Source organism: Mycteria americana, chromosome 3 (genome assembly GCF_035582795.1).
Source record: "Mycteria americana isolate JAX WOST 10 ecotype Jacksonville Zoo and Gardens chromosome 3, USCA_MyAme_1.0, whole genome shotgun sequence".
Classification (NCBI taxonomy): domain Eukaryota; kingdom Metazoa; phylum Chordata; class Aves; order Ciconiiformes; family Ciconiidae; genus Mycteria; species Mycteria americana.
Window position 1 is genome coordinate 65,580,812 of NC_134367.1, and position 24,475 is coordinate 65,605,286.

At 40.1% G+C, this 24,475-nt stretch overlaps 1 protein-coding gene across 2 annotated transcripts in view; it reads right to left on the reverse strand.

Moving 5' to 3' along the window:
* Positions 1–24,475, reverse strand: part of MAP3K5 (mitogen-activated protein kinase kinase kinase 5) — a 109,129-nt gene that overhangs the window by 41,568 nt on the left and 43,086 nt on the right. Inside the window, exons 4-10 of one of the 2 annotated variants that reach the window (XM_075498811.1) lie at positions 23,752–23,945; positions 23,318–23,486; positions 22,245–22,351; positions 18,570–18,740; positions 11,094–11,206; positions 4,484–4,643; positions 2,198–2,351 (exon numbers count right to left, since the gene is read on the reverse strand). In XM_075498811.1, coding sequence (XP_075354926.1) covers positions 2,198–2,351; positions 4,484–4,643; positions 11,094–11,206; positions 18,570–18,740; positions 22,245–22,351; positions 23,318–23,486; positions 23,752–23,945 — 1,068 coding nt within the window. The remainder of the gene's footprint in view (positions 1–2,197; positions 2,352–4,483; positions 4,644–11,093; positions 11,207–18,569; positions 18,741–22,244; positions 22,352–23,317; positions 23,487–23,751; positions 23,946–24,475) is intronic. The other variant, XM_075498812.1, reaches the window with a different exon arrangement.

Below are 24,475 nucleotides of genomic sequence, written 5' to 3' on the forward strand. Positions count from 1 at the left end.
AGTGGTTAAAACCTGACGTCTAAAACACCAAATCGATATTGCCTGTGTTGAAGGTATTCTCATTCTTCAGAATGTAAAGTATTGTTATTAATTCAGGAAAAAGCTACTCTTTTCCACTGCAGCATGCACAGGAAGATTTCTAGCCCTCAGTGTTTAGCTGAAAGACATTTATAAAATAGGACTAAGTTAAAGATGGTTAACAGACTGATAATCTCCTTCCTTTCTTCTGCCCTTCCCTCTCCCATACAAGCTCCAATCAAACATCATCTTCAAAATACCCAAGATACAGAATTTCTCATTTGAAAAAATCTTTGGAGTCAAAGAATTGCTTTAGGAAATAATGATTGACTGGGGCAATTTGGCCTGCACCTATTTAAAAAACAAAAACAAAAAACACCTAAACATCTAAGTAGAAAGTCTTGGAAAGAGCCATGGCTTAGAGTCAAATCTAAGCCATGTCACCTCCTACAGCATCAGTGAGCACACAGGTACACTGGCAGAAGAGGAAGGCCAAATTCTGAAAAGTATCTAGGCATTTAACTCTGTAAATGATGACCAGTGGGATTTCAAATGTGTTGCTTGGCATGTCCAGGCACTTATAATTTCTAAAATCTGGTTTAGAACATTTCACAAATCGGGATCTTTAGCCTATAGCAAGCTACCCACAAGTGGTGCCATTTCTTCCTCTAAAGGCCAAAAAGAGGATGATGACACTGATGCTACCAGGTAAGAGAGCAACTGACAGCTAAGCTAGTACTGATGCACAGTGAAGTCCTTAAGTTCAAGCTCTGAGAACAATTCACAACAAGGAAATCTGCAAAAAAACTTATTTTAAAATAAATTATTTGCAAGAATCTGGGAGAAGGGAGGGAAAAGAAAGTTACTATGTTTCATTTTGTTGACTTGTTAAATGGTGTGATTTTGCTTCTGAACAGGCACAAATAGAATTTTTGTATTATGAGAGCTCATGTATGTCTGTCTGCAACACCAGAAGAGTTTCCTGTACAACACAATCAAACTATGTAGTCACTGGGTTTATCTTTCTGCTTGTGCTATCGCAATGATCGGTTTTGGTTTGTCTCTTAATATTAATAAAAATCCAAAGCATGTGACTTGAACAGTTTTATAAGTCAGAGTCTATTTTAAGTATCTAACCGCTCCATTTCATCATCAAAAATCTAAAGAGAACATGGCCTCGACTTTTACAAAAAACAGAGGATTCAAAATATTTTTTGCTTCCCTGCAAAACTTTACGCCCATTCTCCTCGCAGAAGGAGAATCGGACTCCCTAGACTCTCATGTTGCTTTCACTTTACTGCCTCAAGCTGTCGCTGTTCAACAGTAGAGTCTTCCTTACAGTTTATTATCCCATCTACATACAGAAGCCAAAAGAACTGTACAAAACAACCAATAAGCGCTTCAAGTATTGGGGAGGCAATAGCAACTGCTATTTAAAACAAAAAGCTGTATTTGCTAATGGTTAGCTAGGATACCCAAGACATTGTTTCCCATACATATATAGTTAATATGTACAGGGAACAAAGATCTTTTTACAGTATACTTTCAGGACATTGTACAACACCAGGGTATCTCATAAAAATTTTGAACAAAATGTTTGTGGAAGAAATAGAAAAGCATATATATACTTATAGTACAATGTTGTTGAAATACATTGTCTAGTAGCTGGAACAATAGATTTCTGACTGCTTGGGCTGATTTTTAACCTCTAACAGAGCACAGGCTTAACTGGCAGTAGGGTATGCAAAGCCTACTGAACTAGAAAGAGACTGAAATTAAGGATCTTTTCTTCAAAACATAATACAGTTAATATAGTATCACCTGGAATACACTGCAAAGGTTTGCTTTAGAAGTATACCCATTGGTAGAAAACACTAAATAGCAAAGTTCTGTCTTGACTTTTTTCCTTATTACTTTCATATGGAACACACTGTGCAATCCTGTTGTGCACACATGCAATCAATTAAAACCAATCTAATATGCAGGCCAAATACATTTCTTCTGGACAAGCAGTTTATTGTCTGGCAACCTAAAAACAAGCAGTGTTTTGTGTTCATTTCCTTCATGTCACAATGTATTAAAAAAACCCCAAAAACAAACACACACACACACACACACACCCCAAACAAAACAAAAAAAACCCAAAAGAACCCCCCACAACAACAAAACAACCACTTACTGGAAATCGAACTACAGACACATCTGTCTTTGTGGCTTCAACAAGGAAGTCCATCCAGAAGTCCACAAGTTCCTGTTTGGCCGTATGCTGTTCTGGAGTCAGTTTCTTAAAATGCTGATATATCAAAATAGTCTCTACAATAGACTTCAGGTACCTGTGATCATCCAAGCATACATAGATAGTAAATTTAATACAGTTTGTAATAATATCATCTCTACCTTTAATCCCAGCTGAAGCATTCACCATTGCAACACCAAGGCAGCCAGTAAGGTTTTGGCTCTCTATGACTGCTTTTAATAATAGCAATTCCCCATTTAGAGCTGGAAACATAGCTGCTATATTAGTAACCTAAAATACAAATGAGTTCTGGGACACTCCTTCCTGCATATATTCCTGATCCCATATACTGCCTCCTATCCTAAACCATGAAAGCTTCATGAAATAGCTAAATCCTCTACCTAGGGACCCAACTGAACCCATGTCAAACTTGTTTCAGTAGTGGCCAACCTCAAATAAAAACTCAGGTGAAAAGTCCGCTAGTTTAGCTTTCTACGCTGTTCTGTCTTCTGTATTGTATCTGCATTGGCAGTGGTTTAACACAGATTCCTAAAACATGACGCTTCTGGAATTGATTATCCTATAAAGACGACAACAGCTACGCTAAGCAGCCTTTTGGCATTGCTAGGGAAGGACAACAGCAGTGCTGAATGTCTCCCCTAATTGCAGCTCATCCCTTATCCCCCTTTCTGCTGTTTTACTTTCTGGGGCTGGTTTACGGGGCTCCTCATAACATTGCTTTCTCTTGGCATTTTTGAAAAAAGTTGTAAAAATAATCTTATGCAATTTTTATGAATACTACTGCAATTAGATATACATACCTAAAGAGCATTTATCACCTTATCACAACTAGACTATTCATGGAAACTTTGTTTTCAGGCTTATGACAAGATATAATGTAAACTCAGAGGGCCTTTTGGGAACAGTTCCATAGCTGTGCATTTTCCAATCATCCTTCTTAGGCCATGGGGATATCTGGCTTAAGGTACCATATCTACTCCCCTTTGCACCAAGTGGGCTCTGCTGAACAGCAGGCAACAGACTGGGAAGGAACTGCTCGCAGGAGAAATCCTTCCTGAAGCACAAATGAACGTGCTGTACCTTCGGAGTTTAATCCACAGACTTAAACCCTAAAGGCACTGGTACATAAAATCCTGACAACTAGACATTCATAAACTCCAGAAAACGCTACCAGGAGACTTCCAGAGAGTGCTATCGAGCTTCTCAGTAAAACATGCACATAGCAAAAATGGAAAACCTTGCAGGTAAATACACTGTAAACAGCATTTATTTATTTTCTGACCAAATTCTGACCAAGTTCCCAATTTTGACAGTTTCCTATGTTATGTCTATATGAAGTTTAGCATTTCCATATTTTAGCACACATACATACATTCCCCTCTGATCAGCTTTTAGAGACAGACTTTCCAGCCTTTATAAAAAGACAAAAATACATAGGTTGCAACATACACACTCTTTCAATTGGCAGACTGACAACTTTTTTAGTCAGAAAGGAGTTTTGGTTCTCCCCAGCTAACAGGATCCCAGCCCCTGATGAGTAAGTGACTGGTCCTTACTTGCTGCCTATATCCAAAGCACAACAGGTGCCGGGAGCCTGCTGTCAGAGCACGTATCTCTTGGCCTTTGCATAACAAATGTTGAGTCTACAGGGTTGTCTTTAACCCTGGATTTATAATCTTTCTGTTAATTGGACTTTAATCTGCATTCTTCTCAATCATAATGACACGCAACTTGCACCGTACAGCTCATTCATGTTCAAGTTCCTAAACAGCTGGTATGTGCAATAACCATCACAGTATTCCAAGGTATATCCATGCCTCTCTGGCCAAGCTCTCTGCATTCCCAAAAAACTTCAGGCAGTTATGACTAAACCCACGTGCCACTATCAATTCTCTTCAGCAATGTAACCGCTGAAGTACAGTGCCTACAACCAACTCCTCCATTCCCCCTTGCCTGCAGAAGAGCCCAGAGCCCATGGTGAATCTGCCCTTCTCAGACATCAAATTAAAGACCCATATTGAATCTATTCCTGAATAAGGGCAAAAGGGGAAGAGAGTCCCTTGTCTGAGTAAAAGTGCAGTGAAACAATACACAGGCAGCAAGATCTGTTAAAAAACCAAAACCAATCTCCTGTTGGCTAAATACAATGCTGAATGAGTCCCATGTTTTCATACATAGCAATGTACGTGATCTCATTTATCACCTTACCATGCTGGTGCCTTTAGCTTAAACAGCTTTTCTGAAGCCTGGATCACTCTTATATGGTCATTAGCCAACATACTGGCCCCCAAGAAAGATCCCACTTCCCAATAGCTCTGCAGTTTCTCCAAGCTCCCCTTTTTACCAAGCAGGCTGCTGATCTTTACTCCTGTAGTAAAAAGAATAACAGGTCACAGGAATGTATTAATGCAGTTTTAAAATAACCATTTCCCTGATTTGAAATCTATTAATTGCTTAAATTACTGTAGCCTCTCCATTTCAATGAAGTAAGATGGAAATCATACTTACCAGTTAATGTTATATGCCTTCCAAACACCCTAAGCGGAAGCAGATTTTTTTTTTTTTCCCCTCCCCCTCTTCCTAAAGGCTTCTCAAGAAAGGAACTTTAAGACATCACTGTCAGGACAAGGCCACAGTCAGATTACCTATGTTCTTGCATGGACCTCATCTGTAAAGGTAAATTGGGGCCTTAGGCTACACAACATAGCTGTAAAAACTTAACAGATGCTGAGTAAGGCACCTATTATGTTTTTTTCTGCTTTGTTTTTTTGACTTACAAGCCCCAAGCCCCAAACTTACCTTTATAGACAAGGTCCCATGCAGAAGGAACAGATGATCCACTGGGCTTCTTCCAGCAGTGATGTTCTTTTAATTGCCGCAAGTCCTACCCCAATGAAAGACATCTATTAATATTCGTAAGTCCCTCAGCAACTCAAGACTATGGAGAGCCTCAGGCTTTATTTTGACTTGCTAAGTTTTCTGAGAAATACAAGTTTCCCTGTGGCCTTCACGATGATTTTTAGTTCATATTAGCTGCTACATATTTATAGCTAACATGAGATATGCTACACCATCCCCCGCAAATAAAACAATTTGCAGCTTACAACACAAGCCTCTTCACCACCATAGTCTTTTTTATTCACTTTTCCCACACTACTCCACTATGACAGTTTGCCTCCCACATCACCTTCCATTGCCCTTGATATTAAGGCTGAGTATTCACAAGAAATTTCAATGCAACTGTTGATCTTTATTTTTTCCTTAACCTTCCTTAAGTAGCTAGCAGACTAAACTTCATGCTGGAAGCAGCAATAAATCTTATCAAAATGGATATCACTACATTAGCTACATTTCAGTCTACAAAATGTATCTTGTTTTCTCATGTTGTTCACATTTTTATGTTATCAACATCAGACAATAAATGTTTTTAAAATGTGAAATTGTATCCAATGGTCTATAGCCTATTTCACATCTATATTTCACACTTTGTGCTCTCTTGCTAACAAGAAATTGTCATGCTTGAGTAACATACAGAACAAAATAATACTTAAATCATATAAAAACATTATTTGTTTGCTTCTTGGGAAAGAAGTTTGTTTAGTTATTCCTTAAGAGAAAAAAATGCAATAGATTTTACAAAATATTTCGTATCTGAGACACGATGCAATGTACATCACCTCCATCAACTCCGCAATGTACAGCGGTGACCATCTCTGCATATATCAGCTCTGCAAGGCTTTAAGCCAGAGTGCTATACACATGCACACTGTCAAGAGACCGCTTGAGGATGTACACCTACACTTGTTGGTGTAGGATAGGAAGGGGGAATTTGTGTTAAATGTGTTCAACTTCAGTTGAGTTCTAGAAACCAAAACCTACACACTATCCACACAACACAGTAAATGGAAAAAACTAAGCTCCCCCAGGACCCTAAAGTAACACTACTCAGCAATATCCTCAAAGGCTGAAGGGCTCTGCTAGAATGTCTAACACATTTGCAGGCACGTGACAGCAACATACAAGAGCAGGTAGGCACATACTAAATTCCACAGGCTTTGAATGTGGCCTCATCACAAGGGAAGTAAGGAATTGGTATCACAGGGATACAGGAATCATTTCAGATGGGTATACCTTTTCTGGGAGGAAGGGGAAAGGGAGCAATTTAGCTGTGCAGAGGGCCTTCGCCGAGTACTGGGCGATGGCACTCACAGTTGCAGTGACCACTGACAAGCTATCACAAGCTATTTGTCACAGTGATCAGCAGCCGTGCTGAGCACTGGTCACTGGTTCACAGGCTTACATACTACACCATGCCTCATTGCACCTGCAGGAACCCACCCATCACAACCCTCCAGTGCCCCAGACGTGGGAACAGAGCCAAAGCAAGGTACAAACTGAGTGTGTGGTTTTGATGAAAAGTACAACTCACATGGGGAGGGATTGGGATTACTGGAATGGCAGGGAGAAGTGTTTGTTATGAAGGTAAGACTGGTGACAGCAAGGATTTTGAGTCGCAGCCCACGTAGTAAGTGAGAGCTATAGGAAGACGGTGGGAGAAAGGATGGATGTGTAGCAGCAATGATATTGGAGGACACCAAGTTGGGAATCATTACTGTTATGTAGCCTGGATGAACTGGAAGTTTTACCCAAGTATTCTGTGAAGTGGATCCTATTACCTTAGAAAAGACGACAGCCTCTCATCAAATTCTTCTGAGAAAGATGAGGTACTCAGTGCTAAAACTCACTCTAGTTTGCTGACCTTCCTCTACAAAGCTCATCTACAAACTTATCCGTGAAAGGCAAGCTGGAAAAACGCCTTTGCAGTGTAGAGACATTAGCAATAGGTTCAAAAGACTATAACTCTAATGCACAGCGGTGGGGGTTTGTTGTTTTGTTTTCCAGTGGGTTTGGTCTTTTTTGGGGGGTGGGGGAACAAAAAAAACTATTTATGCAAAGTGAACACCTTCATGAATTTCACTCTGAATTTGTGGTCTCCTTGTATAATTTCTCTTCTCTAGCTTATTTTGATTTCATAATCTTTAAAACTTTTTTGAGAGTATAAGAAAATCCAGGCAAAGTCAAGATATTCTCTACTTCCATGATAAACTTGGCATTCACAGGGAAGAAAAAAAAAACAGCTGAATTCCAGTATATTTTATCAAAAATATTTTGTCTTAAAAATAAATGAGCCAACACAGAGGAACCACTAACGCCAGAAAAGCCATTGTTTTTATAACACCAAGAATCCACAGCTTGTGAAGAAAATAAGATACAGTAAGTAGATATTACCAGTTAAATATTACTATGAAGGCTTTATAAATAAACTGCTTTCCTTCCTCAGATATTGACAGAACAATTAATATTACAGGATCCTTTGTGTGTCAAAGTTGCACAGCCTGCAGAGATCATTACTGTCAATGCAAAGCACTGCATTTCTGTTTTGGTCTCAAAGTTCTGTAATTTTGTACAGTTAAGAAAGCAGTACTATTAAAAAAATAGGAAGAGGATTTTCATTAACACTTCACATGATCATTTAGTTGTGAACTATTATCTGACAAGTAGAGGTAGGAACTTTTAGAAGGCAAAGTTTCTGATCTGATGCAGATTGGTAAAAATTCTCTTGGATACTGGACTTAGTCTTAGTTTCACTGGAGTTATTACATTATTGCCAATGTAATCAGATATGCATCTTCTAATTACAGCCTCATGCACCCTCTGAAGTGCCATTAGGTACCATATCCTTCCTTAGCCTTTCCCAACCTACCAATATCATTTTCACATATAACCTGGACTCAACTTCAGCTAGCTTGCTCTTGCCTCTCTCCTCATCTCCCACCAGAAGACAGACTTCCTCTAGTTTCTACATTCTACAGATAATGCTGCGGGTGGACACCAAACTGAAAGCACTGCCGGCAAATCTAACTACTGCTTATGAACAGTCTTGTACACACAGATCTAAACAAGAGGTGACATCAAAAGAATGACACACACGTAAAGAGATTCTTGGGACGGGGGGTGGGGGAAAAAAAAAATCAAAACTTTTTCCCTCACAACCTCTGTGGTTTTGCTTATTTTTGTTTAAAACATTAATGTTAGCCCAAGACAAAGAAAATACTAAATTATTCTCAGAATCTAGCACAACTCAAGCCAGCTCACAAAATCTCATTGTACAAAGACAAATGTAAGGTCTTGCACCTGGGAAAACATAATCCAGGAGTGCAGCACAGGCTGGGATCTACCCAGCTGGGGAGCAGCTCTGTGGAAAGGGACCCGGGGGTCCTGGTGGACAACAAGCTCCATACGAGTGAACAGTATGCTGCCGCGGCAAAGAAAGCCAACAGGATGCTGGGTTGCATCAACAAGGGCATCACCAGCAGAGATAAAGAAGTCATTATCCCACTCTACTCAGCGCTTGTCAGACCACACCTGGAATACTGTGTTCAGTTTCGGTCCCTGCTATACAAAAAAAGATGTGGACAGGCTGGAGAGGGTCCAGAGAAGGGCCACAAAGATGATCAAAGGATTGGGAAGCCTGTTATATGAGGAAAGGCTGAGAGAACTGGGTTCGTTCAGCCTTGAGAAAAGAAGGCTTAGGGGAGACCTTATCGTCATGTTCCAGTATTTAAAGGGTGGCTACAAAGAAGATAGGAGACTCCCTTTTTACAAGGAGTCACATGGAAAAGACGAGGGGTAATGGGTACAAGTTACTCCTGGGGAGATTCCGATTGGACACAAGAGGAAAATTTTTCACAACGAGAACAATCAGCCATTGGAATAATCTCGGCAGGGAAGCGGTGGATTCCCCAACATCAGACACTTTCAAGATTCGGCTGGACGGGGTGCTGGGCCATCTTGTCTATACCATGCTTTTGCCATGAAAGGTTGGACCAGATGATCCTTGAGGTCCCTTCCAACATGGTATTCTATGATTCTATGAACAGTGACCACAGCCTTATCAACAAGAAATCAATGACCAATGACATGCATAGGGTCCATATTATATACGTATTTGAAAACTTGTTTCAAAATAGCTGTCAGTCTGATGCTTAAAGTATTTTGACAATATTTCCCATAACAAAGTAAGAAAGATAGACACTAGTAGATAACAGGAGGGGTTGCTATATCAAGGGTTTTCAGCAGACACCAAGTAAATGTTTACATAAGAGAGAGGCACACCAACAGCTCAAAAAAAAAGCCTTCCACCAAATAGCTACTGGATACTTCTCCACTGAATCATTCAGTGGATGGAACCTTAAGTAATAAGGAACTTTAATTTCTGCAATGTTCTCCATAAAAACAATAAGGAAAACACCACCAGACAAAGTCATGAGAAGATGATACCAAACATCTGATCCCTACAAATAACACCCAGATTTCATGAGTACAATTTGTCCAAATCTAGTTGGCTGCAGCCTGTGTGCAATTAAGAAGTTTCTTTAAAATCGAAAGATTCAAATTAAACTACACAATAAATATAGCCCAGCTTCGCTAAACTATCTGATTTAAAATTAGGCCAGCTGGGTGAATATTTGCAAATGCTATGTAGAAAGCAAAACATATATTTTTACTTCCTACACTGGCACAAGAATTCAAATTTCAGTGTAGGAGATGAAAGTATTCTGACCCAAAAAGCAAAATCTCACCCACTCACAGAAGGGCAAACACAGTAGTTGGGGCCACTTTACGCAGCCTATCACATCCAAAGGAACACCTTCATTCACACCAGAGAATTTCAATTTCACTTCCATTACCTATGTGAAAGTAGCCATCTCACTGTGACCTTCACACTCAAAAAACTTATCTAGAAAATTACTTCCAGGCATACAGTGCACACCTAACTTCTAAACTAAAGCAGTGGCTGATTACAGATACATTCCGTGCAGTGAAGAACATTTCTTTCTCAATTGACAACCTCCTCGGGGGACAGAAGCATAAAAAAAGACTCTACAACAAGTCAAGAATTATATGAATTCATGGAGAAGAATGCCAGTTGCAAAGGATATATTACTACATATTACAATATTTAGTGCTTTCTCCCATACCTTCCCTGAAGTATTACTGACTAATCTTGACTTCGTGCTCTCCTCAAATACAGCAAAATCACAAACAAAATGGACACTTTAATTGTTCCCTCTCAAGCAAGAAATTTTTTACAGCGAGGGTGGTGACACATTGGACCAGGTTGCCCAGGGAAGTTGTGAATGCCCCATCATTGTTAAGTGTTCAAGGTCAGGTTGAACAACCTGATCTAGTGAAAGATCCCTGCCCACGGCAGGGGGGTTTGACTAGATGGTCTTTTAAAGGTCCCGTCTAACCCAAACCACTCTGTGATTCTATGAACACAGACATTCAGGAAACCTCAAAGATAACATCAGAAGAGAAACATTCCTCTCTTAGCCCATCCCAAGCTCAAGTGAAGTGCATTTTCCCCACTCTTAGAATAGACTTTTTGTCCATATTCCCTACAGTTCCACAGGGTTTTTTGTTTGCTTGTTTGTTTTAAAGAATGCTAGCTGGAACTGGATTCCCCCTTCAGGTGTTCCTGTTTCACACAAATTATGCCATTGCAAAGAAGGGCTGTCAGTTTTCACTAAACTCTGGTAACCAGTTAAGACCTTGAAACTGGAACCAGGTCTTCATGACAGCGCTCACCGCAATCAGGTGGGATCACTGGTGGTGGGGGACACCAACTTAAATACTCACATGCTCACTATCAAAGCATTCATATACAACCATCAGATTTTTCCCCTATGACAGTGAGTGGTGTCATACTTTCACTGGAATGCAATTTCACTGTGAATCTGCAAGCCATAATTACCAACTTTCCGCAGCTCAAAAGAAGTATCAAAGCAATGTCCAGCTGCCAGGAGGAGTACTGCATAATTAATTCCTGACTGTAATGTTGGCTCTGACTCAAATGCCTTCTTGAACCTAGAAAAAACAAACGTATACAAGTTTACTTTCTAAATAATGTGATCTAATAGGGACATAATTATACTTTAAGTGCTTATCTTCTGTTTACACAGCAAGAATCCATGGAAGCAAAAATATTTTACTGTTTTCCAGACATGCTTTGTGGTTATTTGTAGGAGTCCATTATTTATACATTCTCCTCCCATTTACTTTCCCCTCACACTACAAGCACAGACCCTACTCATCCATCCCAGTAAAGTTACAGCATCTTACTAGATTTCCAATTTTCTTTGAGATTAAAGAAAAAAAATTAAAACTATCAGCTTGTAAGAGACCTGTTTCACAGTTATATTTATTAATAAGCTAATTAATTTACTCTTAAATACATGAATTTTCACTGACTTGAAACCTTAGATTATATTGTGGATCTGCTACAGTGACATACAAGCATATCAAAATGCATAAGCCCAAAAGCAAGCGATACATGAACATACTTTGAGTTTAGATACGATTTCAGCTACTCCAAATTTTATTCTTTACTGGGTGTCTCATTGATATTGTCCTTATGAATCTATTCGCATAAAAAAGGACTATACCAGATTTTATTCTCTGCAAGAGGAAGTGAGCGAGCAAGAAGAACGGCAGTAGTATTCACCTAGCCTAAATCTTGTCTTAAAAGAAGTTGAGGGGGTTTCACACAAACACAGCACATTCTATCCTCATGCTAGCAATGCAACGGTGACAGCAGATCTACAATGCTTTAAACTTGTTCTACAGAATAAGAACGTGTTTGGTTGCATATATATATATATACACACACCCCCCTCTGTAAGGAGGAGGCAAACAAGACTATTGTATGTGAGTTAAGGAGCACAAGAGATTCAGTCAACACAACTCCACCTACAGTAAAAGCAATGGAGTTTAAAATTACTTTCAAAAGGATGGGAAAAATCCAGACAAATAAATGGATTATATAAAAAAAATTAAGCAGGTTGTGAGATTAATACATAAGGAAGGAAAGAAAAATAATCTATGCAAAAACTAAGGATTTGGCTTCCAGACCACGCTTTGACATGTAAGCAAAGCTAAGGCATTTTGATCCTAGCAGGCCAAAAATATGGCTGGTTTTAAATTTTTTTTTATTTTGTTTGTTGCTTTTCCTGCTCTAATGATTCAGGACTTAGCATCCTTTAACACAAGCTCTGCCTTCCAAAACTGCAGAACAGGCTCCTCTTCAATCTGCTACGTACATACTCTTTCTATACTCCAGTTGCCCACCTCCAAAGAACTTAATCATTAGAGAAGAGTCTAGTCCTCTAAAAAAAGCATGATGAGCAGAGAAGACTCAGTTAATTCTTTTCTTTCATCATCTGCCTTTCCTCTTGTACTCTGAGTTACAACAAAACAAGGAAGAAAGTACATACAAAACATTTTCACTCACTTAAAAAAAACCCAACCCACAACAAAAAAAACAAACCCCATAAAAACCAGCCAATCAAACAGGACGACACACTCATTTATTCTAAGCATATATAGCTAGAAGAGACCCACTGGCTGGTGTAATCTGTTTGGAGACGTAGAGATGTTCAGAACTGGGCTCCCTTTTTTGCCCTAGAGACCTTTCATGCTGTAATCCTCATGCAATATCAGGAAAAGGAGAGAGGAAAGATTGACAGAAGAAGAAAGAGCCTTGAAAATAAGTATTTTTGTTCCAATACAAGAGATTCTGTACTTCCACTTTTTTGTTTTGACCCAAAACACCTAATTTCTGGCATGACTATCAAAATTCCTCTAGTTCTTGGACAGATACATACAAAACTTCAAAATTTGAAGGTAAAATAAGAATCTCTCAAGCGTATCAATAGGTGGGCACACTTGTGCTGTAATCATACAGGCAAAGGAGGTGGAGATGAGCTCAAGTTTGCAAAATAGTTACTGCTTGCAGAACCATTGGTGAAACAGCCCAAAAACCCCCTTTCTTTAATATGTTACCACAGAGGCGCCACACCAGTGCTGCTGATGTGCTCAGTTTTGGCCAGTGATGGGTCCATTGGAGCTGGCTGGAACTGGCTGCGTCTCTTGTCAGAGGCCACTCCTGCAGTCCCCTGCTGCCAGGACCTTGCCACCTACCCCCAGGAGACCAGAAGGGACAACCTGGGAATTTTTATTCTTGGGTTCTGCCTTTTCTTTCCAAATTGCTTCTGAATTTCCCTTCCCCACAGCAGAAATTCATTTTTCTAGCCATCTTTACATGCTACTCACACCAAGAAATACTAGTATCTTGGACCTCTGTAGTCCTATTTACCTCTCCTAAATCATTACAACCAAAAGTGTAATTTTATATTTGGTGCGATCCTGTGCTGACATTCTTAAACCTGCCTTATATCCACATCGCCTGGACAGCAAAAATTTACAGGGAAAAAATAAAAATAAAAAAATAACCTGTATTCATTAATTTTGAACAGATGAAAATATTCACTGTTTCCCAAACAACTCACAAGTCACACCTGTTGACTGAACTGATTTAAATTCAACTGGTGCAATTGCTGTACATTGTCATGCCCCAAATATCACTGGAGGAACACGCACAGTATCGTAGAAAGGCGGTAAGATTTAAAAGTCTGCCTATAAAGTAGAGGCTGGCTTACCCGATGCAATTATAAATGCCATCAAGAAACTGAAAGCTGACATTTGGGAAAATGTTGCAGTGCAGACACTGAATTAGGGAGGTGGCAGTGAAAAGATTTGAATAAAGACTTGATAGCTTTGGTAAGTCTGATTTACACTGTCAGTATGCAACAAGAAAGTGACAGTTAATAATTAATCTTTTATCTCTTCTCTCATATTTATATGAAAGATGTCTTTTATTCTGCTTTTTAATTGTCAGGAAAGCACACTGCCTGCCTTTTTTTTTTTTTCTTTTTTTTTTTTTTTTTTAATAGACCAAAGTACCTTGACATCACTAGTTGTTGCAAAACCGATGCTTTGGTTCTGCTGCCAAACTCTCATTATCTTTTGCAATTCACTATACTTCTCCTACATCCTCATTTCACTAAGACTGAGATAATAAACTTTATCTCAACATAAAGTAACACTATCATGGAGGCATTGTTCCCGCACACACCTTTCCCCATTGTGGCCTGCTGTAGCACTAGAGTAAGTCTGCTCCTTCCCAAGAGCCTTCCACTGAGTTATGAGTCAACCCTTCAGTCACGTCAAGCCTGCTGTATGACTAACACTAGAATTCAAATCAATATCCAGCATAAAGTACAAACCAAAAGCAACTGGCCCATCCCATATAGCTTCCAGACAAACTCCAGCTTGACTCGACAGAAATCACCTTGTTTAGGGCAGCAGGCACATGAAGTAGTCTGTATTGGGTCTTACTTGCCAGGGACTTCAGAGATTATTTAGGGGCTGGCCGGTCAGCATCCTACTCTGCTGCAGGAGCTGCCAGCCTGCTGTCCTTTCCCGAACTAGTATGCCTGACCGCAATCACTTCCCCTCATTAAATGTATGAATATCATTATTGCTAAGGTGCATTTATTGCAAGTGTGTTAAAATGACTACATAAAATATATTAGAAGTAACTACCACTATTACACATACAACCCTTCTTAGTTAGAATCGTAGAACGGTTTGGGTTGGAAGGGACCTTTACAGGTCATCTAGTCCAACCTCCCTGCAAGAGCAGGGACATCTTCAACTAGATCAGGTTGCTCAAAGCCCCATCCAGCCTGACCTTGAATGTTTCCAGGGATAGGGCCTCCACTACCTCTCTGGGCAACTTGTTCCAGTGCCTCACCACCCTCATTGTAAAAAATTTCTTTCTTATATCTAGTCTAAATCTCCCTTCCCTTAGTTTAAAACCATTGCTCCTTGTCCTGTCACAACAGGCCTTGCTAAAAAGTCTGTCCCCGTCTTTCCTATAGGCTCCCTTGAAGTACTGGAAGGCTGCTCTAAGGTCTCCCTGCAGCCTTCTCGTCTCCAGGCTGAACAACCCCAACTCTCTCAGCCCGTCCTCGTAGGAGAAGTGCTCCAGCCCTCAGATCATTTTTGTGGCCTTGCTCTGGACCCGCTCCAACAGCTCCATGTCCTTCTTGTGCTGAGGGCTCCAGAGCTGGACACAGGATTCCAGGTGGGGTCTCACCAGAGCAGAGTAGAGGGGCAGAATCACCTCCCTCAACCTGCTGGCCACGCTTCTTCTGATGCAGCCCAGGATACGGTTGGCCTTCTGCACTGCAAGCGTACATTGTTGCCTCATGTCCAGCTTTTTGTCCATCAGTACCCCCAAGTCCTTTTCCACAGGGCTACTCTCAATCACATCATCCCCCAGCCTGTATTGGAACCGTGGATTGCCCTGACCCAGCTGTAGGACCCTGCACTTGGCCCTGTTGAACCTCATGAGGTTCACGCAGGCCCACTTCTCCAGCTTGTCCAGGTCCCTCTGGATGACATCCTGTCCTTCTGGCGTGTCAACTACACCATTCAGCTTGGTGTCATCTGCAAACTTGCTGAGGGTGCACTCGATCTCGCTGTCAATGTCATTGATGAAAATACTGCACAGCACTGGTCCCAGTACAGACCCCTGAGGGACACCACTTGTCACTGATCTCCATCTGGACATTAAACTGTTGACCACTACCCTCTGGATGTGATCATCCAAACAATTCCTCATCCACTGAACAGTCCACCCATCAAATCTGTATCTCTCCAATTTAGAGAGAAGGATGTTGTGGGGGACCATGTCAAAGGCTTTACAGAAGTCCAGACAGATGGCATCCATTGCTTTTCCCTTGTCCACTGATGTGGTAACTGCCTCGTAGAAAGCCACTAGGTTGGTCAGGCAGGACTTGCCGTTGGTGAAGCCACGTTGGCTGTCTTGACTCACCTCCCTGTCCTCCATGTGCTTTAGCATAGCTTCTAGGAGGATCTGTTCCATGAGGATCTGTTCCATACTCTTCCCAGGCACAGAGGTGAGGCTGACAGGTTGGTAGTTCCCAGGGCTCTCCTTTCTACCCTTTTTAAAGATGGGCACAATGTTTCCCTCCTTCCAGTCACCAGGGACTTCACCTGACTGCCACGACTTTTCAAATATCATGGAGAGTGCCTTGGCAGCTACATCAGCCAATTCCCTCAGGACTCTGGGATGCATCTCATCAGGTCCCATAGACTTATATATGTTCAGGTTCCTCACATGGTCACAAATATATCTTCCCTTACAGTAGGAGGGGCTTTACCCCCCTGGTCCCCAACATGTTGTCCATTGACTTGGGAGGGGTGAGGAGAGCGGTTGCCAGAGAAGACTAAAGCAAAGAAGTTGTTGAGTACCTCAGCCTTCTCCTCGTCTGTGGATACTAGGTCACCATTCCTGTTCATCAGTGGAGGTATGCTTTCTTTAACTTTCCTTTTCTGGTTGATATACCTATAGAAGCCCTCCTTGTTATTCTCTGCATCCCTTGCCAAGTTCAGCTCCAGCTGCGCCTTGGCCTTCCTGACCCCATCCCTACACAAGCAGGCAGCGTCCCTATACTCTTCCCAGGTTACCTGTCCCTGCTTCCACTGCCTGTGCAGTTCCCTCTTGCTCTTTAGTTTGACCAGCATGTCTCGACTCAGACATGCTGGTCTCTTCCCTTCCTCGTCTGATTTCCTACATCTGGGGACTGAGAGCTCTTGCACTTTTTGGAAAGCATCCTTAAAGATCTGCCAGCTCTGTTCTGCTCCCCTGTCCCTGAGGGCAGTTTCCCAGGGGGTCGTACTGACTAATTCCTTGAAGAGCTGGAAGTTTGCTTTCCTAAAATTTAGGGTCCTGACTATACTCCTCGCCTGTCCCATATCCCTCAGGACTGTGAACTCCACCAATGCGTGATCACTGCAGCCTAGGCTGCCTCCAATCTTGACATTACTGATGAGCTCACCTGCACTGGTGACCATCAGGTCCAATATTGCATCCCCTCGGGTAGGGGTATCTATTACCTGGGTTAAGAAGCTATCCTCAAAGCACTCCAGGAGTCTCCTGGATTGCCTACAGGTTGCCGTGCTACTTTTCCAGCAGATGTCAATTATGTTTGAAAATCTCAAAGTTTATCTGTTCATAAGGCACTATGAATGAGGAAAAGCAAGATGTACAATAACAAAAGTAATTTCTATTTATTCTGTTTAGCCTGTGATAATGCCTAGTGTTTGTACACAGGACTACAGTTTTCTTTTTATATTAGTTCATGACATTAGCAAAAATTTTTTTTTTAAAAACAGAATCTTGAAAGTTTGTTATGGGCTTTGCCTTAGAGGAAATAAATTTCTTCTTTAATCCAAAATTATGAAGGGGGGGATGATGACAATATGCTGCATTCCTGTTATTTCAACATCTTTAAAAAAACCCAGTAAGCATTGCAAAACTGTAAAGTATGACCAGCAATTATAAACTGTACTTGTATTCTGAGGCCATAAATGGTAAACAATTATATCTTATCTTTTACCAAAGACAGTTCTAATCTGAAGTTTACTGAAAAAAAGTGATAAATGATGAAAGGAGAAGAAAGTTTTCCATTCTAAGCATTTACTTCAACAGGCAGCTGATGAGCACAAGACCAAAACTAGGATCTGATGTGCAGGATACATAAACACAGATTCTCTGTTTCCTCATCTGAATCATAATGGAGGAAAGCAGCTCATCCTGACAGGATGAGCTAGGATGGCATCCAGTGCCTCCATTTTTTAACCTATTCCACATAACAGCATTTCACTGCATTTCAAAGGCAATAAAAAACATTATACTTGCCTCTAAAATTAAGATTTTTGTCTTGCATATTGTGATGTTCTTTGACTATCGATGGTACTGTAGTCCACTGTAATATGCATACACTATATGGTGATGATGGGGTGATAAAACTTTTGCCAGCATGAGTTTGGAACAGTCATGTGGCTTGTGAGCATGGAAGCCAAAAAAAGACAGAATAGTACATTCTAAGCAACATTGCAGAGTTAAACCTCAGCACCTTTAAGCCTCGCTAGCTACTATCTATCAGATTGCAGATATACCAATTTATTCACAGCTGATTATTGTCTGGCCCAGATTCCCAAGAATACTATAGTAAACAGGAGACTTTGCATTTGGGAAAAAGGAGAAAAATACACTCTGATGAGAGCTACCTAAATTTCCACATCTCTTGACAAGGAAGAACTTGAAGAACTTTGCGGAACCAGATCTGCAAACAACGTAAATCTCTCATTCTTAACAAATAAGAGAAGAAGATTAGATTTAGTGTATCCCTTAAGGATGCCAAATATTTAGAATGAAAAACAGTTGAAATAAATTCTTGTTTAAGGAATATTTTCCCAAAACTAACAAAAGGACATAGACCAGGAAAACAGTACTCACCAGAACGTCCCTTTGTCCCTGCTTTCTGTATCTATGAACCCAGATTCCAAAAACATGTCCTTGTAAATTCGACCAACCAGGCAGTACATATCTGAAGCTACTTGGTCTTCCTGTTCTACCAGGGGAATCATAATTTCTAGAGCTTTCTGTCTGTCTCCAGGCAGATTTCGCCTATTAAAAAAATAAAAATTTTTATTAAAAAAACCCAATAAAGTTAACAAGAAATACCTTTTCATGACCATGTTTGAATATATATGTATGACTTCATCCATGTAAAGTGTGCTTCTAGACACAATGGACTATATTATATATACACACACTTCCCCCCCATTTCTTCCTTTTTTTTCTTTTCTTATTACCATGGGACACCTTGATAAAAACCCCCAGACATGTTTTCTCTGTCATGAAGAATCAGCTAAATGAAAGTGCTGACAACAGCAACAAGAGCCTCAAGAGCAATTCTTAGAAAGATCATGTGTTACTTTCTTAAAAAATAGAAAGATATGAACCTCAGTTTCATACCTAATATTTCTTTCATAGTAATTCATGCTTTAAAGGAAAAAACATTGCATCTTGTGTTTGTGATTTTTTTTTTTTTTAATATACATTTTGAATGTGAAGCAAAACAAACACAGAGCACAAACCAGACTGAATTCCCATGATAGAGAAGGTTAGGAACTGAAGCCAGTAAGGTAATATTAACAAAAGTACTTCAGACAAATAAACCACATAATTGCAAGCATTAGACACTTCCTGGTGACTCACAGTTTGGATACACACATCATTCAGTATCGAGAGTTTAGTTTTTTACATATTTGAGTACTGAACAGGCTAATGACTCCTTTCTCAGCAAAAACTATTCTTCAGTGGTTTGGGGAGAGTATTATATTCTTTTGAAGAAATTGCTTGTAATATTTGAGTGGCTACAATTTGAATTGGGAGGAATATATAAAACTGGGTTTGTATCTGTCTTGCAAGCTTTGCACTGAAAAAGCTTGCAAGAGAAGGCTACCTCAGAAAGAAAAAACAACACATCAAAAGCCATAGCCATCTTAAAGCAGATACTACTTGATCAGAGGTTCAGTAATGGATTTTTTCTTCCCTTTCTACAAGAACATATCAAAGTCTTGATGTATCTGCAAGCAGTGTCAATGTCAAACCTGAGAGATGAGAGCATGCGTACTCTAAGTGATACCTGAGCTCGTGAGCTCTGAGCTCATGTATGCAGCTCCAGAAGGGAGTGACGTGGAAGGAAAGGTTTAAATCAAGCAGAATGGGTAACAGAGGACGAATGAGTACCTACATCATAACAAAAATAATTAAGAATGCAGGGCAAAAGAACTTGTTTGAGCAGACAGTATAGACTGCTTTCCTGAGTAAAAAAACAAATAGAGTGTGCAAGTCTATGTGCTGGGCCAACCTCTATTGATGTCTCAGCCTCATGAGAAAGACAAACGAAACCCAGTGCTGCCTCTTCCCAACCTTCAGACCAGTCAAATTCTAACAATTTAGGAAAAGTCCCCCCAGACTACAGAGCCGCAGTAGGCTCCCCAAGTACTTCTAGAGTGGCAGAGCAAGGCTGGTGTACTCATTTGAGATGGACAAGTGCTCCCAGTCCCAGGGAGAGAAATCAAGTGCTGCTGGCTGAGCAAGTAACAGCCTCTTTCAGGTCTGTGTTATTTTAGTTCCCCTACCAACTGATCACTTGCTCAGTTGTTGAAGGTTTGCTTCCTTTTGTTTTCCCTTCTCATATTGACCACTCAAGTAAAGCAACAAGGGTAAGTCTGCAGCTTCTTTATGTTTTTCGGCTGACTTCCATTACAGAACAGCAATTTTCGGAATGGAGTTTCAGGTGGATAACTCTTGCACATCTTGTATCAAGTATCACTAATCCAGATCAAACCAATAGCTAGTTGAACTTAATGAGAACAAGATCAGTAAGGCACAACAGTGTTTTGTAATATAAGCCATTTACACTTTGCTGGTCTCCAGAGACAGAGGGCCCTACTTTTCTTTCTGCTTATGCTTCCATCATCAATACCCTCACACACTTTCTTGATTTAGGTCAGACTAATCTTGACTAATTGAGCTGATCCATCCTTCCGTACTAGTGACCTGGATTAGAAGGCAAGAGGGACAGCTTATTCCACAGCAAACATTCAGATGCGTAGAGTATTCCAGACCTGCCTTAGCTCAGGAAACATCATCTATATTCCCAATAAGGAGAAAGCTACAATTAGCCCAAGTAATTCCTTCTTGGCATATACCAAAGCATGAACATTTTCATAGCTCTCATGGATTCCAGTTGAACGTACAATCTGGAGAAGGGAGGGAGAGGAAAATCTGATCTGAACTCCTTTGGAGGTACTATGTAGACCTTTTGTATGACAGATACCCTCAAAGGCTACATCTTACAGCCACACCTATAAAGCCAGACCTTTCAGTCTGCACAAAGTCCCAACAGAACCAATGAAAAGATTATACTGTGGTTTTGCAGGTTTTTTAGTGCCCCAGTGAACTAGTGAAGTCCTGTTTTCAAAGGTGACTTTGTTTTAGAAAATGGTGACCTTGAGGTCTAAATAACTTGTTAAAACTCCAAGGTACACCTAGTGATCTTTGTGAAGGCTATGTAGAAGTGGCAGATACATGCTGGATTATTTAATCTGCAAAGCTCCACATATTTATGGCAAAGTAAGAACAAAAAGGGCACAATATTTATACCTTCATATACCTGGTATAAAGGAAGAAGAAAGAATCTGAACATTTTGTTCAGATAAAACAATTGCAGATAGCTGGTTTTTATTTTTGTTTCAATTTTTTGTTTCAAAAACAGGTTTATTTTTTCAACAAATTACTTGTGACATATTTTCACATCACTTTGACATGATATGCAGTTTTGAGGCTCCTCAGTGAACCTGAATTACAATATGCAAGTCTGTGAGAAGGAGAAAGATCTGTAGACATTTTCTATATTTGAGAATTTCAATACCTGCTGACACCTGGTCTACTCCTCTAAATATCGATAGCAGCAAGGGAGCAGAAAACCACTGTAATTTCCTCTGAAAAAGTCCCCTTTTAGTGCCTTGCCCAATTGCCAGTATCCTAGAAAAAAGTCTAGGCTTGGCTCTCATTTAACCCAAGAAAGTAGTACACGCTGCTCCATGTGGCACATTTTGTGCATGTTATCAGAGAACATGAAAATTAGTTTATTATTATAACATAATAAAATCTTCTGATAGACATTTGATGAAAGTTCTCCTCCTGTCTCCTGACACCACCAGAACTCAGACTTGAATGAGATGATGTCTAAGTTAGCACAAATGCTGCAGCACTGCCGCTCATACACCAATGTTAGAAGTGTATTTTACAGAGGTAAAATACTGCTAGGTATTTATTTGCTCCAATTTAGGTACTGAAACGAAGAAGTGATGCAAACCTATGGAAAGACAAATCAAACACTCACAATAAAGCAAAAGGAATGGAATTTGACAGTACAAGAGAAAAAGAAAGCTTAGATTGATCAGGAAGCTCAGAGTCCACACAGTTGCTTCAGTGAAAACCCTAGACCTGCATATGAAGATTTCAGTAGGGAACTTCACCCGGGATTACCAACCCTGTGTGAAGTTTGCAGTTCTGATTTACTGTTCAACAGCGGAAGGAAAGGTAGATTCTTACCTGTTCAGCGCAAACGCATAATGAAACCTCACATGGTGGTGGGAAGCCAAGTCAAAAGTAGGCAGTTTTTCTAAAGTTTTCACCAGTTTCACAATGGAATCATAATCCTTCCAAAAGAAGGGAATAATGAAGTTTTAGGTGGCTGTACTGAGGTTTGCCTATATAAAGTCCTCTTTGAACTAAGCACCTCTTATTTCATACTAAGAAGTATTTTTAGTTCATTGTAAGTTTTATGGATTTCAGTTTCTTCAGTCTCAAACTGGAAATAGCCTGGCACTTGTCAAAAATGTGAATATGCACAGTATTTAGCAGGGAAACACAATTTGGTCTCCTGTACTGCTTCAGCGTGGACCTGTGGAAATTTTAGTACATCTATTTCATGACTAAAGTCAGCTTCAGGGGTCGAGCACATATCTGAGTTCATGCTGTACAGACATTACAATGCTAACTGCATCTGAATTAAGGCATCCCAAAACTGAAGTAGGCATAAGCCACAAAAACAAGATAAAAGAATCTTTCAATACCACAGTTTTTAAAATAGCTTACTCGCTGACATATTTAAAAACAAACAAACAAAACAAAAACCAAACCACTTCAAAATGTTTAAGCAGCAACAGTTGAAATTATGTATAACAAAGTAAGCAATTACAAGCACCATTCCAAAAGCTGAAATGCATACAAACATGTTATGTTTCCATGAGGAATGTCACAAGCACGGTGACAAAGAATGCATATACATATCAATAGCAGATGCTACCGTAGCCTTTAAGTAGGACACACTAAGGGCTGTTCATCACATAGTAATGCTGAGATGGAGAAGAGTTATTGTATGTTGTGTACTTTTTAGGTGCTGACACAAAGTAATAACACTTTTCTGCTATGTAAAGGCATACTATAACAGTCGAACTACAAAATAAAGTAAAAAGCATCAGTGAAGAGACTAAAAAATTTTTACTAATGTGCATTATTCATATAGTCTGTTAGCAAATCTGTGCAAAATACACTAAAAATTTCACTGAGAATGTAATTTAATTTACTATGTTTTAGATGATCTTAGAGTGTAGGATTCATACCTGGATGTCTCTGTAGGACAGCAGCAAGTTTATTACAATGTCAGCAGACAAGACTTCAACATTATCCACTCGCTGTCGAATCCTTGCCAGCTCTGCTGCAAGCTCTTTGCCTGTGTAAAGGGTACGGGCCTTCCTGATGTCGTTCAGAATGGATTCCCGGAAATACTGGCTGGAGAGGAACAACTTCACGTCAGCAATTTGGGATGGGTCCCTTGCATTTGTTTTTCTGGCCCTGCAGCTCTCCCACAATGTATATGTGGAATATTTATGGATAGAGCAGTGTCAATGGAGAAATTTGGTCAAGCTAAATTATTCATTATCAATTTGTCTCAACAGAAGGCAGAACATTGCATCACCCTGAAGCAAGAGTCTGACATTTGTATTGCCAGCAGGAATATATGACTTTTACACAGGGGTACAAAAAGTCAACTCACCTTGAACTGGCCTGTGCCACCTTCAAGAGCTGAATAAATCGATCCACCAGAGGTAAGCATATAGGCCCAAGCAGCGACTCAAAGCTGGGCTGCATCAGTTCTGTTAGTCCCTTCATAAAACTGCTATCACAGCAGTACACCTTGTTATGTGGAGTTATCATATAAGGAACAAATATGTAGTTACCAGTGCACATCTGTAGGGAAACAAGGTTCAATATTTAGGGCAGTTATGGTTTGACAAGCCTAAGTATAAAACAACTGCATATACTACCTGCAGAATTTCACCTGTTGAAGTCAAAGGGAGATCTGCTGCTTACTTCAGCAAGACCAAGATTTTACCTATGAAGCCTAGGATTCCATAAATTCAATTTTCATCTCAAATATGATATACCTCTGAAATGTATTCTTTCAGATTTCTGAACTGCTTCCTGTAAGGTGAGTCTTTTTAGAAGCATCACGTTGACCTTAAAATAGTCAGAACATTGGCTCAATAGCGAAACAATTCTGAGGGCACACCCTAGTCACCCCGAAGCAGCAGGCGGACTCAAGTGAAGCTGACATACACACTTTTCAAGGTGAATGATGTTCAGAAAAGAGCAAGCACTCTGCAATTTAGTATAGTTAGACTCACAGATGTTGAAAACAATAACACAACCTAGTTGCCTCACAACAGGAGAACTGTAGAGAAAACTAATCCTCATATGAACTGCAAAATGACTCAAAT